Source organism: Pleurodeles waltl, chromosome 1_2 (assembly GCF_031143425.1).
Source record: "Pleurodeles waltl isolate 20211129_DDA chromosome 1_2, aPleWal1.hap1.20221129, whole genome shotgun sequence".
NCBI classification, from domain to species: domain Eukaryota; kingdom Metazoa; phylum Chordata; class Amphibia; order Caudata; family Salamandridae; genus Pleurodeles; species Pleurodeles waltl.
The window spans coordinates 1,213,913,976-1,213,928,724 of NC_090437.1; the positions used below are offsets into that span (position 1 = coordinate 1,213,913,976).

General features: G+C 41.4%; 1 protein-coding gene across 3 annotated transcripts in view; it reads left to right on the forward strand.

Annotated features, from left to right (window-relative positions):
* Window positions 1-14,749, forward strand: part of FAM53A (family with sequence similarity 53 member A) — a 58,940-nt gene that overhangs the window by 20,504 nt on the left and 23,687 nt on the right. For all 3 annotated transcript variants that reach the window (XM_069204001.1, XM_069203994.1, XM_069204010.1), the window contains exon 3: window positions 13,432-13,486. In XM_069204001.1, coding sequence (XP_069060102.1) covers window positions 13,432-13,486 — 55 coding nt within the window. The remainder of the gene's footprint in view (window positions 1-13,431; window positions 13,487-14,749) is intronic.

The following is a 14,749-nucleotide window of genomic DNA, read 5'->3' on the forward strand; positions in this document are numbered from 1 at the left end:
CAGCAGCATCAGGATAACATTAGTGATTTTTTTTTTTCACGTACTCATGTGTTTTTTTTGTGGTTAATTAATCATATTGCAGTTTTCGTTAACAAATGTTTTTTTATAATTTAAAAGTGTTTCTATTTGAATTCAGTTCTTCAACTTTTGTCCAACCCCTAATTTTACAGCTGTTTTTGTTTGACCTAATGGTCCTCATGATCAAAATGTTACCCATTTCACTATTCCTAATTTGTTGCCCTTAACAGTGAAACTGCAAAGAGTGGGTACACTTAGTGAACCAGAACTCACAAGAGCAGTGTAAGCTCTGCTAGACTGGTGATGCTCAGCACACTGCCTTTTGCGAGGATGTCTCAACTTGGGGATGTTTGGGTGTGAAGTAGACTATCATGTCTTTCTAATGAGAAATATGGATATCAAATTGATAACTCTTTTGAATTGTGCTTGCAAGCAGTCCGGCATATTCATGGGTCTACGTTTTAGTCAACGCTGCTCAGGGCAGGAAGTAGAAATAAAAACACTGACTCCCCAGAATTCATTCACAGCATTTGTATCTGACTTACTGATACCTCGGACTTTGTCCAAGGTATCCCACTCTGATTACAACAAGAGTTCATCAGTTGCCACCATTCAAGAGAAGATGATAAATTAATAACCTGCTCAATACTAGACTGGAAAAAAATCTATACAATTGCATGTCTTCGAATTCATTGTGGACATCAATAATGTATTGACAGTGTAGGCACAGTGAAAGATGATAGCAATATTTATAGTGCATCAAAATACCTAGTGGGCCAGTAATTAGAAAGTTGGTATACAACTTTCTAAATCTGTATTTCAGATTACCAAACAATTCCACTCCTGTACGTGATGTCACCCTTTTGACCCATAGCAGCTTTATTGCCAAGTTCTCATCAGGGCCTACTGGGCACTTGGTGTGTACGCTACAAAAACAAGCATTTGCAGTGCAACAGGTCTCGGATTTCTTCGAATTACAACTATTAGCGTTGTAAACTACTAACCAGACTTTTCTTGCCTCATTAAATGGAGAGAAAAAACGAACGTGATAGCGCTATGATATAACGACAAAAAGTAGTCCGGAAATCATATGGAAAACATGGAGCCTCGTATGTTTCCAGTAGTTGGTCGGTGTACTCGAGGAGGGCTAAACACTGGAAAAAGCATGACGTATGCACGCCTCACACTAATGAAAGCAAGTGGATTTTAAAAGGCAAGCCCACAAACCATTATAAGGGACTGGTGTGACATGGGAGTGGTTAGAAGCCCAAAGATATCAGTGGACGGAGCGCTTTGCGCTTGCCCCTAAAAATCAAACCATAATGGAGCTTAATTATAGCACCAGTCTAATATTACATATATTAAACAATTAGTGTTGTAAAAGGTTTCACTCACGGTAGCTGAGAGACTAATTTGTGTAAATTAAAGAAAAATGTAAATGAGATGAGTGGGTTAAAAAAAAATGTAAATAGTACGTTTGTAGTTTTTCGTGCTGCACTGCTTACTGGGTCACATGATTCACTGAGACCCCCTTTGCAGCGACTCAGTAAACAGTTCGGAAGACGAAGCTGCTGTTGTAGAATCAATCTAAAATGAATCAAGAAAGGGTTTCTGGGCTAGAGTTAACTCCCTTAAAATGAAAAAAATAGCCAAAAGTGTCAGTTAAGTATACAATGTATTTGCCTGGTCACTCATTAGAGAAACAGGTGAGTTGTCAGTGAAACAGATCAAAAGTGGCTGCTAGAGGAATAAATACAAACCAAATCAGAGCTTTCAGATGGCTAGATAACCAATTATGAGGATGGAGAATGAGGAGCATGATTGTGCTTTTACCTAATGAACTAAACGTGCATGGCTGTGACGTTTGGGTGGGGTACTGTCCTTGTCCATCCTGGTGTCAAAAAACTCAGTGTGCAGTAGCCCTGTTGGAATAAAGGATGCGCTGGTGAAGCATGCGTCTGAATTCTAGAGCGGCAGAAACCAATGAAACCAGCATTAGCAATGAGTTTCGCGCTTGCTCGAGGTAGAGCTATTAGCGTTGTTAGTTCCTAACTGGACTTCTCTTGCCACACAAACTACAAATAAAAACAGTTGATTCGATTCAAAGCGCCATGGCTACCATGAGCGCAAAGGAGGCACAAAAGCAAAAAAGTTTGCTAGCAGTCCATTATCGCCAAAAGTGCAATTAGATGGCCAAGGTGGTGGTAAAACCGTCCCAAGGAGGGACAAAAGTACAGCAGTTACCAATGAAAAGAAAGGATTTTTGAAAGGCAAGCCCATAAGCGAGTGATAGACGTGTGGTGGGCATTGTTAGGAGCCCACTTAGATACTGACACGTCGGAGAAGCAGTGCTTGCGCGCTGCTATGCTCGACCTGAAAACGTTCTCACTTGTCCTGACAAAACTTAAACATTGGGAACAAATTGAATGTGTGGTAGGAAAGAATTGCTGGTAAGTGCCCCATAGGACTAATACAGACTTGTTCACGCCCCAGTATACTGTGTTGAAGCACAGAAACCTTGTTCACGATACAAAGAACATACAACTGTTAGCCCTACATACCAGTATGGAGAAGAACAGATCACAATATAGTGTGCTAGTCACAACCAGTCTGTGTACAATGTGGAACAAGGAGTATATACATCGATCAGTGATGTGGAATACTAAAGTCCTGGGAGGAGAATCATGGTGCCATCAATAGAACGTCCTTATGGCTCCATCAAGTCTGTACAGTCTACCATGCTGGACTGCAGGTCCTAATTTAGTGGAGATTAGAATCTCCAGTTCGCAAGATTAGTTTGTGCTGTTACTCATACGTTTACTGATAGACCAATCAGTACACGGTGGACAACATTCCAGGGACTGTGCAATCTACCGTACTGGCAGGAGCAGGCTTGTTCTGCATCACCATACATGCTACTGTTGTCAAAGCGGGAGATTTTCATAATTTCATTTGCTGAACTATTTAGTTGACAATTACGAATAACAATTGCTTGGCAGTGAGTCTGAACTAGATAGAGGATATGGGGCATTCTTCTATTTGGCTTGCAGGTCTTACAACGCTCTGCATTATGCTGTGCACTAGATGGGCCTTATCTGGTGTCTAGGAGCAGAGGTGCCGCCCCCATTTAGAAAACACTGACATTAACCAATGGCAGACTTAACATCGGTGGTGTGGGGGAGGGGGTGGTGTCTTGCTCTGCCTTGGAAGTACTTTGTGTTAAGCTTGTACGGTGAGTGGCTTGGAACCTGTGCAGACACTGCTGTCAGCCTGTTATTTTAACTGCTGTGGGCCAGCCTTGAGTGACTTGTTTGCCTTTCCTCATACGAGGCGTTTCAGAAGCCGCTTTGCTGCCTAGGTTTATTGCACCTCAGCAGATTACCTGCTGATTTATTCTGCCTGCCCACCTATTCCACCCGATCGTTAACTTCTAGCAAATCGTGCTTCTTTGCCAAACGCTCAACTAGCAAATACCGTGCATGATACAAAATTCGGCCTACCACCCGGAAGGGAGCGCCTCCTAGTTCTAGGCTCCTGCGAGCTGCAGGGCATTGAACTCTGGGTTCTGCGGCGAATGCCTAAAGGTTTTATGGCCATTACCTAGGCACTGGGCATCTTATTCACTTCAGACCAAGCACTGCAGTTTTCTAACCACATTCCCTGCATACTTGAATGCTGGTGCTACTCCGGTACTCGGGCGTTGTTATGCTTCAGACAACTGGTCATACAACGTGAATCCCTTACAAACCAGGCTTGCGTTACTTTACAGGGATTGACCCAAATGTTTGCATGTCCATCCATAAATCCAGTTTTCAAATGTTTAATTTTCCAAAGACTGCAAATGGGCAAAGTGTTTTTAATGACGGCAAATACACGTACTTTATTCGTTTTAACATTTTTTTTGTATTCCTCTTGTATGTCTCTTATCTCCCTGATTTACTGCCAAGGCGTTGTGCGCTTCTGAGCATCATGCATGAGTCTGCCTCTTAGGATGATCTTCCGACCTAGGAGTAGCAGCAAATAAATGACCTTCAAACGTATGCATATTTAACATCCGTTTCATCTTTAGGGAGCTGCAACGCGCCATCATTGAGGTTTACAAAGACGAATACCTTAACATAATCACAAAATTCTGAATGAACAGCACTGGTGGAGCAGACTTGTTATAACAACCCCTAAGGCTTGGTTGGTGTGTCCTTGCGTGGTGAAGGTTTTTTGTCACTAATATCACGTGACATTTGGCAACATTGTTCATTGCTTGATGGTGAACCTGGGGGACCCAAAAGCATGCTAGTTTCTGTAGGATAATTTATCTATGTGGTAATCCTACTTAGTTGTAAGAAGATTGGCCACCACATTGATGCATTTTACAATCCTTTGACACTAACCTGCACCACAAGAGAGGCTGTGCAATGTCAATAAATTAGCACCCCATCAGTTAAGGAGCTTTTAGGATGATAATTAGATAGTAAATTCCTAGTACTTGAATGCTAACGAGCCTGCCTTTAATCCCTATCGATTTGCTATAAATGTAAACCCTCAAATCCCCCCTTAGGTCTTCAATGGTGAGCGCACCTTTCATGGAGTATCTGTCCAGAGTTCACTGACGGGCTCCTCAGCTGAACAGCAGCATCTCTGGAACCCGGTGTCCTCTCCCGAGAGACCCAATGTAATGTTTTTTCAAACACTATTTGCCATTAAAAACAGGAGGAATGTGTCTTCTAGCTTACCGGGCACAACCCCACACAGTGTAAAGATGTACTTACCTATTGTAATGAGCACGCTTGTGCAGACTCCACTCATGACAGAGTTGCAGGCGTTCAGATATTGCTGAAGACAGGTAATGTCAAATATTAGGCTTACATATGTAAGCAACTCAATTGTGACGACGCACTAAAAACGCTCACATTGAGTCTTTTAGTACAGAAATCTTTCATGTTTGCTCAGAGCAGGATGTCTGAGATGGTGATGGATTCAAGTTCTCTGTAAATATTCTGTCTAAACAAAATTGTACATGAACTGTGGAGTGAGTTATCTAACCCCTGGTGCATACTTCACAATGGGATCCCTGTTGGATAAATGTGAATCCTTTGCCCAGATTTCCAGGGAAATGACTCGGCTGGTGAGCAATGGGTAGAGTCCACTTCAGCTAGGCCTCGACTGTTCAACACATCCTACTTATAGCATCATTTTTAAACTTAATTCTTGAATGTGTGGAGTGATGAATACCTAAGCTGGTACTTGAGTTTGTTCCGATTGAAGTTTGACGCTAATCAGGGTGGCTTCGGTTTTCCTTGGTCCGGTGATAATCACTCTTGTGTATGATACTGCATATAAGATGCAGTTGCGCTATTTGTAGCGAATAAGAATTTATTTAGAATTCTCTGCCCAGATTTTTTTTTTTAAACTAAACGTCTTTTGTAAGGTAGGTGGTAGAGAGAAACTTACATAATGTATTCGTATATCATAAACGTACTAGCGCAGTGTACATTAACCTGGGCTCCGTGACTGTTTATTACCAGGTAAAAAACTATATACACAGAGCAAAATTGAAAATTTGAAAACTCAACAAATGTGAAGGAATTTGAAACTGAAGGCTAAAAGTGGTATCCTTAGCTTAATGCATGGCGCAAGTACAGCCAACAGTGGAATGGATGGTTGATGGCCTCCGACGAACCACTGATCTGCACTAATGGAGGATGCTTTAGGGTATTGCTTTGTATTTCAGATATAAACCCAAATATTTTTCTTTTCCCTAGGCAGGGTTTCCCGTCTTCCAAAAGTGATTTAGTAGGGGTCCCCGAAAATCAAAAGTTTAAGAACCTCTGTACCACAGTATATAGCCAAGCAATGTATGTAACAGTTGGTACTCCTAACCACCTTTGTATTACTTCACTATGACTTGTGATAGTAAGACCGTCCCCCATTTTCTTAAGTTGCTTCTATTCCTTCACTTTCAATTCATGGTTCAGCTTGTGGTTTTGTGTAATGATAAAAAATGGAGTCTCTCTTACTAAACTAGCTTAAATCTGTTTTCTCTCAAATTTGAAGTAACCCTGAAATGTGAGAATTGAGAAACAAACCAATTTCTTTCCAAAGATCCTGCTCTTCGTGTGTCTTTAAGACTAGATGTTTTAGCCTCGTATTTTTGTTCCATGTAGAGTAATAACTTCACACTGCGGCTGGTGTGAAAATGTACAAAACAATTCTGCCGTCAGTAATTATGCCTTTCCTTTACTGGGATCTTTTTTTTTTTTTTTTTGCAGTGCACAAATTAAGCTTGGGGTTCAGCTGGTAGCTTGGTTTCAAGGAATTGCACGTGGCTTTTTAGTCCCTGAATGTCTAATCACTATCTAGTAATGAAGTTCTCGTTGAAAAGTCTTCACCAGCCTAACAATACATGGTGATGTCTCCCGTCTATCGTTTGAACCCTTGTTGAAAGCAGCGTACCTTTCTTGGATTTAATTGACCACTGCTATAGTGATGCGCACTATGACAGCTTTGTAAATTGGTGCATCAAGGACATTGATGTTTTAGTTTTTCATTGAATCTTTGATAACAAGCTCACCTGTTCGCCTTGGACAGTCATACACTACTGCCCAGATAAGGTATCCCGCTCCAATTGTTTCTCTGTACTTTTGTGATCATTAGGTTTCATCTGCAATCTCGGACTACATTAGTGGGTACTTGAGGCCCGCTCTGGCCTAAATCTGCATGTATCTATCGGTCTGTCTGTTGTACACTCAAACACCATGTCACAGATGAAGAGTTGCAGCAGGTTGCAACCTCTGACCAAGTGTGCATTTAGTGCTCTGCAATGGACTGTCACCTTTTGAGTTTTGGATTTTCATTTGTTTCTATATTGTTAGATTGCTAAAGGCCCTGCTTGAGCTCATATTTCTTGGCAAAAGTACAAAGGTGTAGCTGATTTTGAATGCTACCTGGAAAAGTTCTTGCATATAATTATACTTAAATGACTTTTTCTCACCAAAATTTCATAGCTATAAATTCGTTCAAGTTTTGGACTCGTTTGTATTGACAGTAGTGTTTATACAACACAACATACGTGTAGATTGATGCATGGACATTTATGCCATTTTTCTTTTAATGTACCCATGAGCATCTGATTGGACATTCACCTCTACAGATTGTCACTCCGGTAATTCTCCATGTACTCTGACAATCATGAAGCATTAAGACTTAAAACCCAGTTCAACAGTATTGGTACTGGTGATTACTCTGAAACGGTTTGTGGCTACTAATCATTTACAGATCTTGCATATATTTTTTTTCCTCTGAAATTCAGGTTCCTATCTACCACTTGGTCCTGAAACCATGTTTTACACCGTAATATCCGTCTACATTTCATCTTTACTTTAAAAAAAAGAAATGTCCTTGATCCAGAGCAAGATAATTTGCTTTTCCTACAACATAATGGGGTTAAGAATTCCTAAGACTTGCTTACTTCCAATTTGGAAAGCAACTGTTAGAAACTGTTGTGTGCTCAAAACCATACTCCACTTTGATCCCTAGCTTATCCAGATCTTTCCTTACCAGCTGACCAAGTACCCCGGTTTGTCTGCCTTTCCTGCTGCAAACAAAAGATCATGCTTGTCCACTGTCTAGATCTGTTCCTTGCGCGATAGACTTCATGGCCTTTACATACCAGTGTTTCACGGACTTTTTCAAGCATAATCCTGAAGCCTTCATTGCATATATTCTGCCTTCTCACAGTAAGGCAATTTTTCCTTTAATGTAAACTTACTTCTGTAGTTTCTGCCTGCGTATGGGCAGTCTACAAAATTGTCCTGCCGCCCTCCCTAATTTTATGGTCCGCAAAATGTATTTTTGCAACATGAATCTTTTTTTGTAGCCTCATCATCGAAGCGTTCATTGACCAAAGGCAGGCACTGAGAAAGAGAACCGCTGAAATCCCTCAAAAGGGCCACACGAGAGGAAAAATCCCCAGATCATACCCAGTCGTCGAAAGATAGTTGAGGGAGATATGTTTTCAGGTCAAAAAAGGAGAGGTCTCGAAACTAACACTGAAACTTGATGACTGTGTCCTTGCAGGAATCGTTGACACTGAAGAGAAAATAGGCTCTGATCCTCGATGCCGAAGAATGGTCAGAAATAAGAGGAGGCGCCTCAAGGTCAAAATGACTACCTTGATGCAGAAGAAGAAATGTCATCAAATCCTTAAGGGGATTTCAAATTCCGCACAGAACATAGACACCAAAAGATCAGGGAGAAAAGGATGTTAAGACATTAAACCTCTTAACACTAGTGCCTGAGGAGGAGGAAGAACTCTTCTACGAAGAGAACAAGTAAGAGGCTTGTTGTATGGCTCAGAAGTCTGAATACATGGAGTCTCAGTGGCAGGACCTGGAGACTGATTCACTGGGGAAGGTGTAGATTGTTACCTCTTAAGGCCTTCTCCTCTGGGCGACATTGGCATATTTAATCAGGTAATCAAAGAAGCTGATGACAAATATATGGGGTGCAGTGGAAGAGCAAAGACCACAGTTTTGTTTCCTATTAGAAACCCTATTTCCATCACAAGCCAGGAACCAGTTCCTGTCAGTGCTACCTAGTGTCCTTCGAGGAAGAGAGGCTTTCAAAGAAACTGGAACCTGCAGAGCTGTGTCTCCTAGGTCCGAGAAAAAATATAAGTATTCAACCGAGGACCCAGCATACCTCAAGGGTTCAGTGCCGGCAGATTCACTCATCACCTAGACGGCATGGAAAAGGATGAACATCCTCAGCATCGGGGCTACCTCCTGTCAAGGAGAGAAAGAGGATGGAGCTCATAGGGAGAACATTTGAAAGGAGTGTAGCCTGTCAACGGCCCACTGTTTGTTCTAATGCCCTCCTAAACAGGCATGAATACCAACACTGGAAGGAGATAGCTGAATTAATGAGGTACCTCCAAAACAGTACAAGAGGGCAGCACACCTGGCAGATGATGGCAAGAATATTGCCAACATTCCTGAAATGGGCACTGGATGTGGCCGAGACACAAAGCCACCAGATGGTGGGGATCATGCTATACAATCACTCATGGCTGAGAATATCTGGATTCAAGGCAGAAGTACGGGCTTATACACTAAATACACCATTCAACAGAGAACAGTTGTTTGGAAGGTTGGTTGACGCCCTGAACCAGTTAAAGGACGATGAGACAATGAAGTCCATTGGGGCGTTGTAGTTCAGAGGAGGCATGCGAAGAGGAACAGCACCATCATGCAGGCCTACAGTGGGAGGCAGTTTTGTGGTGGACAAGAGCACTTACAGCACAAGGAAGAAACTTTGTACAATCGACTCCCAACAGTGAGAATTACAACAAATGCTTCGCATATGGGTTGGGGAGCTCACATGGGCGCACTGAAGGTGTGAGCAGTGTGGAAAGGGGCAGGAAGCAGTATAATATATCACTATCCTGGAACTAAAGACGGTGTTCTTAGCCATAAGTCTTTCAAAAATGGGGAAAACACCAATTTAAACTGACAATACAACTGCAATGTTTTTACATCAACAAGGAGTGACTCAATCACTTGCCTTTCCAAGGCTAGCACAAGACATCTGGAGGTGGGCAAAACAGAGGAAAATAGAGAACAGTGGTTCACCTACCAGGGAAAGACCTTGTGAAAGTAGACTAGCTCAGCAGACAAGCATCATGCTCCCATAAATGGGAGCTCAGAGTACTGCAAAAGAAATTTCAGGATTTGGGAACTCCAGAAACTGATCTACACACAACCCCAAGAAATGCAAAGTGCCGAAACTTTCCCTCCAGATTCTGTACCATCATTTCCTGGGAAATGCCCTGTCGATATACTGGCCAGACATTTGCATATGCTTTCCCCCCCCCCCTCCCTGACACAGTGGTTGCACAGTGATCAACAAATGTAAGCGAAGCAACATGACTAATACTAATTGCCCCTCAATGGTCAAGGTGCACATGGTTTTCAGAGGTGATGGAAATGGCACAAACGAACATCATAAAACAGCCTAGTCATCAAGAACTATTTCCACTGTGGTTGCACAGTGATCAACAAATGTAAGAGAAGCAACATGACTAATACTAATTGCCCCTCAATGGTCAAGGTGCACATGGTTTTCAGAGGTGATAGAAATGGCACAAACGAACATCATAAAACAGCCTAGTCATCAAGAACTATTTCCAGTGGACGAAGGAAGGGTGCTACACCCAGAACCAAAATCTTTGAGCCTGGCAGCATGGCTCCTGAAGACCTAGAGTTCAGCTGTAAAACCACCAGAAAACATAATGGCTGTGCTTAGAGAAGCAAGAAAGCAAACAGCAAGGAAGTGCTACATTGCTAAATGGAAACGCTACTCATTATGGTGTTTTTTTAAGAGGGGCATACTAAGGAACACTAAAGGCACAAGTATTAACCTTTTAGAGCACCTACTAGACTGTAAACAAACGTGCATCTTTGAAAGTGTACTTAACTGCAATAGTGGCCTATGCAAGATGTTACATACGAAGAAGCTTCTTCAAAGCTCTTGTAATAAAACAGTTTTTAGAGGGAGCAAAGATAATCGCACCACTAAGGAAGGTACTGGAATCTTCATGGAGTCTAAATGTACTGACCAGTAAATTAAGTCACCCTTTGAACCATTACACAAAGCCACATTAAACATTTCTTACACTAAAAACAGCTTTCCTGGTGGCTAGAACATCTTTTCACAGGATGAGTTAAATACAAGCATGCACAAACTGTATTTACTAGTTCTCAAAGACAGAATTGTCATGAGGACAGATTCACAGTTCCTTCCCAAGGTAGTTTCACACTTTCACATAAACCAAACTGTACAAATACCAAGTTTTTTGCAAAGTCCAAAAAATCAAGCAGGAAGAGTGTTACACACATTAGGTGCAAGTTGTGCTATAATGTACTCCACTAAAGGACACAGTCCAACAGGAAGACTTGGCAATTATTTGTCTCCTTTGCGGACAACAATATGGGGAAACCAGTCACTAAGGGCACAATTGCCAGATGGATCATAAAAACTATTCAACTATGCTACACAAGCCCAGGAGAAAGGCTAAGCTCAACCCCAAAAGCTCACTCAAGGAAACAAAGAGCAACCATCTCTTTTCTAGCAAATACACTGGATGCATGTACAGCTGCTATGTGGTCGTCTTTACACACATTCACAAAACACTACTGCATAGACATTCAAATGAACAGGGAAGCTTAAGTGGGACAAAGTGTTGAAACATTAACAAATGTTAGTCCATTTTCAACCCAGCCACTGCAGAATTAACCAAAAAAAGCTACGTAATCTATGCACAGCATGTGAATAAAGAAAAGATGCTCTTCAAAGTGAATAGTTTCTTACCTCTAGGTGTGTAGTTTTGCTGTTTAAAGTTTTTTCTGGATTCACAAGTAACCCACCTGCCTCCACCAGAAAGATGGAAGGGGAAAAAAATCCAGAAAAAAAGAATCTGAAGATGGTGACCAAAGGTGGGAGCTTCTGGAGTAGGGCATATGACGTCACAGGAAGCACCAAATGGGGCAATTCGTCGACGCCCTGCAGCAACTTAAAATCTGAAATAGAGGAAGGACTACAAAAGTGGAGTTCCAGACCCAACCACTTCATTGCAGAATAATGCACAGCATGCGAATCCCGAAAATTATTCACGCTGCAAAACTTCACCTACCGGCAAGAAACTTTGCTCATGGCACTGTACTACCCCTATAAGTTACTATGCTGGTTTGAAGTATGCCAAATGGGTTATCTGGCAATGCCATGCTTCAGTTGTCCTTTTTCTGTTGGTGCAGCTGTGGTAAACTTTGATCTGCTCAACCTTCTAATAGGTTGAGTATCACATTGGAGTCATGCTGCGGTAATATTTCCTATCTTATGGAAATTATAGTAACTGATTAGTGATAGCAGCCCACCAGTTATTAGTAATTGTAGGGCTATTCAAGATGTGACCAAACATAGTAGACGTCATGATGTGAATGCTCACTTGCATGTCCTTATGGTTGTATGATGCCAGTTGTAGGATTGTTATTCGCTGTACAACACTTGCTAATGTCAGATGCTACTGATGTAAATTGTATACTTAAATCATCAGCCTGCATGGGCTAATGTTTTGCTTATTTGTTGCAATGCAGATTGGTCCTCGAGAAGTTATGGTTAGTGTTGCAGGTTTGTGTTCGATTATGAAGGACACAGTATGGCTGAAATCTGATCTGTATCACGCCTGTGTACATACATGCAAGGCAGCTACTGATGAATCATGCAATAGATTACTTGTGGGTGGGGGATCGGTTTGATATGCTAGACGTGGTGTTTAGAGGTAGTGTGCACAGTACATGAGACATTAATCTGCAGTGGATTACTCGAAGTGAGACTCACCATTTCATTGGGGACGAAGAATTGATTTAATTTATGAATACATTTATGAACCGCCCACTATAATAGGAGGGAAAAGGGAAACAAGAATTTTAATGCAGTGTCCATTTTTTTTTTTTTTTTTTTTTTTTGCAGTAAATCTTATTGGCCTGCTTAACTTGCACTCCCTACACTCAGCTATACACTTCACTCCAAGGTTTTACTGCAGGGCAGTTGCACTTGGTCTGTAAATAACTGAAATGCTTTCAGCCCAAGGATGTTTACTTAGCACTGAAATGGTATCTCAAGAAAGGAAGTCTCCAAACAATACTATCTTTCTTGGCTTGATGTAAAAAACAATTTCCAAAGAAAGCTTTTCAAAAAGTCTTAATCAAGTACAGCAACCTGACAAACCCGCGATGAATTACTCATAGGATCCATGGAATACTAAACGTTCCTGGTTTCAGCTTTAGAACTAACAAAATGAGTTCATTTGATTGGTCAGATCAGCAGTAATGTAGTCAGGCCAAACCTTTATCAGCCTATCTCACTGTAGGGAAGTGTACTGTAAAGCCATTTTGTGAAACAGCTTGCATTTAGTCTACCTAATTAAACAGTCTAGGTGCAAGCAACATTGTAAGTTTCACTGACGGTATTTGAAGGACAATGAGTGTGCCATGCTCTTATGTCTTAGAAATAAATATGACCGTATCCTCTGGTTGAAATGTAGTTTATGGATGTCTGAGCACTCCCATAACACATACCTCTATTTGTAAACCAGCCCTCTGAAATTGTCACGTATGGCCCAATGTCCTGAGGTGCCACAAAGGACGTGGTAGATTGGGAGGGGCATGAGCAAGTGTAGTAATAAAGGGCAAAGGATGTATATTTAACAGATTTGCTTGCTTTTGGGAAACTGTAATAAATACATATTTAAGTGCATCCAAAGGAAAGGAAAGGATCCATGCCTAGGGTGGTATGTTCAGTGTCTTTCACACCATGTATTTATTGTATGGTGTTGAAACTTCTTTCTCTGGTTAATTTCAGCACTCATCTGAGAAGCTGAACAAAAGTGGCAGCTTGTTCCCTTACGAAATCGATGGTAAGTCCTATGAAAAACCTGTAGCAATGTTTTTGTCAGGGTGATATGGAAAATTGAGCAGCTTTTTTGTTTACAAATGGGAAGGGACCCTGAGTTGGAACATGCTGTTTTCTCACCTTGCTGTTCTTACATCAACCTACTCTGGTTTTTAACCTTCTGCTAGGACCTTTGCGTAGTCAAACCTGCCCTACAGGGTTAGAGTTCCGTGTCATTCAAATGCACCAGCGAATCTTTGTAACTCTCAAACACATGCTGCCTCTCCTGGCCCACCTTTTAACCATTCCTAGCTGCCAACAGTGCTGGCGGGTGGGGTCAGTGGGCTGCAGTTTTCACCATGCAAGGCTACTAACGGGTTGTCTGGCTCCCATTTTGTTTGAATGGATCTCATTGGTTAACGTGGTCCAAATGCTTATGCTAAATTAACTATCTACATGGTAATTACTTTTGGTCTTCTTGGCCAGTATTGACTGATTAAGTTGACACTATTCAACTATGCTTGAATAATAGTGCTCTATGAATAGTAACTCACTGACAGTACCTCATGCATATTTCATAGTGCACATGTTTGAAAAACAACCATTTTCCAGTCGATGTACAGTTTCTCTAATGTGTTCGTCCATCTCAACACGAGAGTACGTCTCAGAAGGCAGACGTCTTGGCTCGTTGAATTTTCCAGGCACACTTCATTGCTTTCAGACAACACCATAAGCTGGATGGGGAGCCTTTGCGAATCAATGCAAATATACCATTATCAGTTGTGCAGCTCCGAAACAAAAATTCCAACTCTACAGATGTCTACTTTAACCCAAAATCATAATTTGCAAGGAATACATGCTTCACGTTTTGGGTGGAGTAGTTGCTAGAATGCATAGCTTCATTGCTACTCCAAGAAGTGTTGCTTTCAGCAACTGGTATGCCCCTGCGCAGTAAAAATCAATCCCCTTTCCAGATTGCAGAGTTCACAAACCTTTTGGCTTAATCCTAATGCAGTGTAGAACTTTTTATTCATGATTATGCTACTAAAAATATCCTGGGCCTACCCCCTCCTAAATAGTAAAGCTATATTTACCTGGACAGATGTCCAGTACCTTTTTAAAGAAAATATCTAGCGGTAGAAGAAAGCACACCAATCTTGTGCATCGTAAAGCTCAACTTCTAAGAGTTATGATGACAAAAGAATAAACCAACTGGGCCAAGAAGGAAGAAAGGAGAATGGATGCTTATTACACTTTGTATAGAAAAAAATCTATAGACTGTACTGAT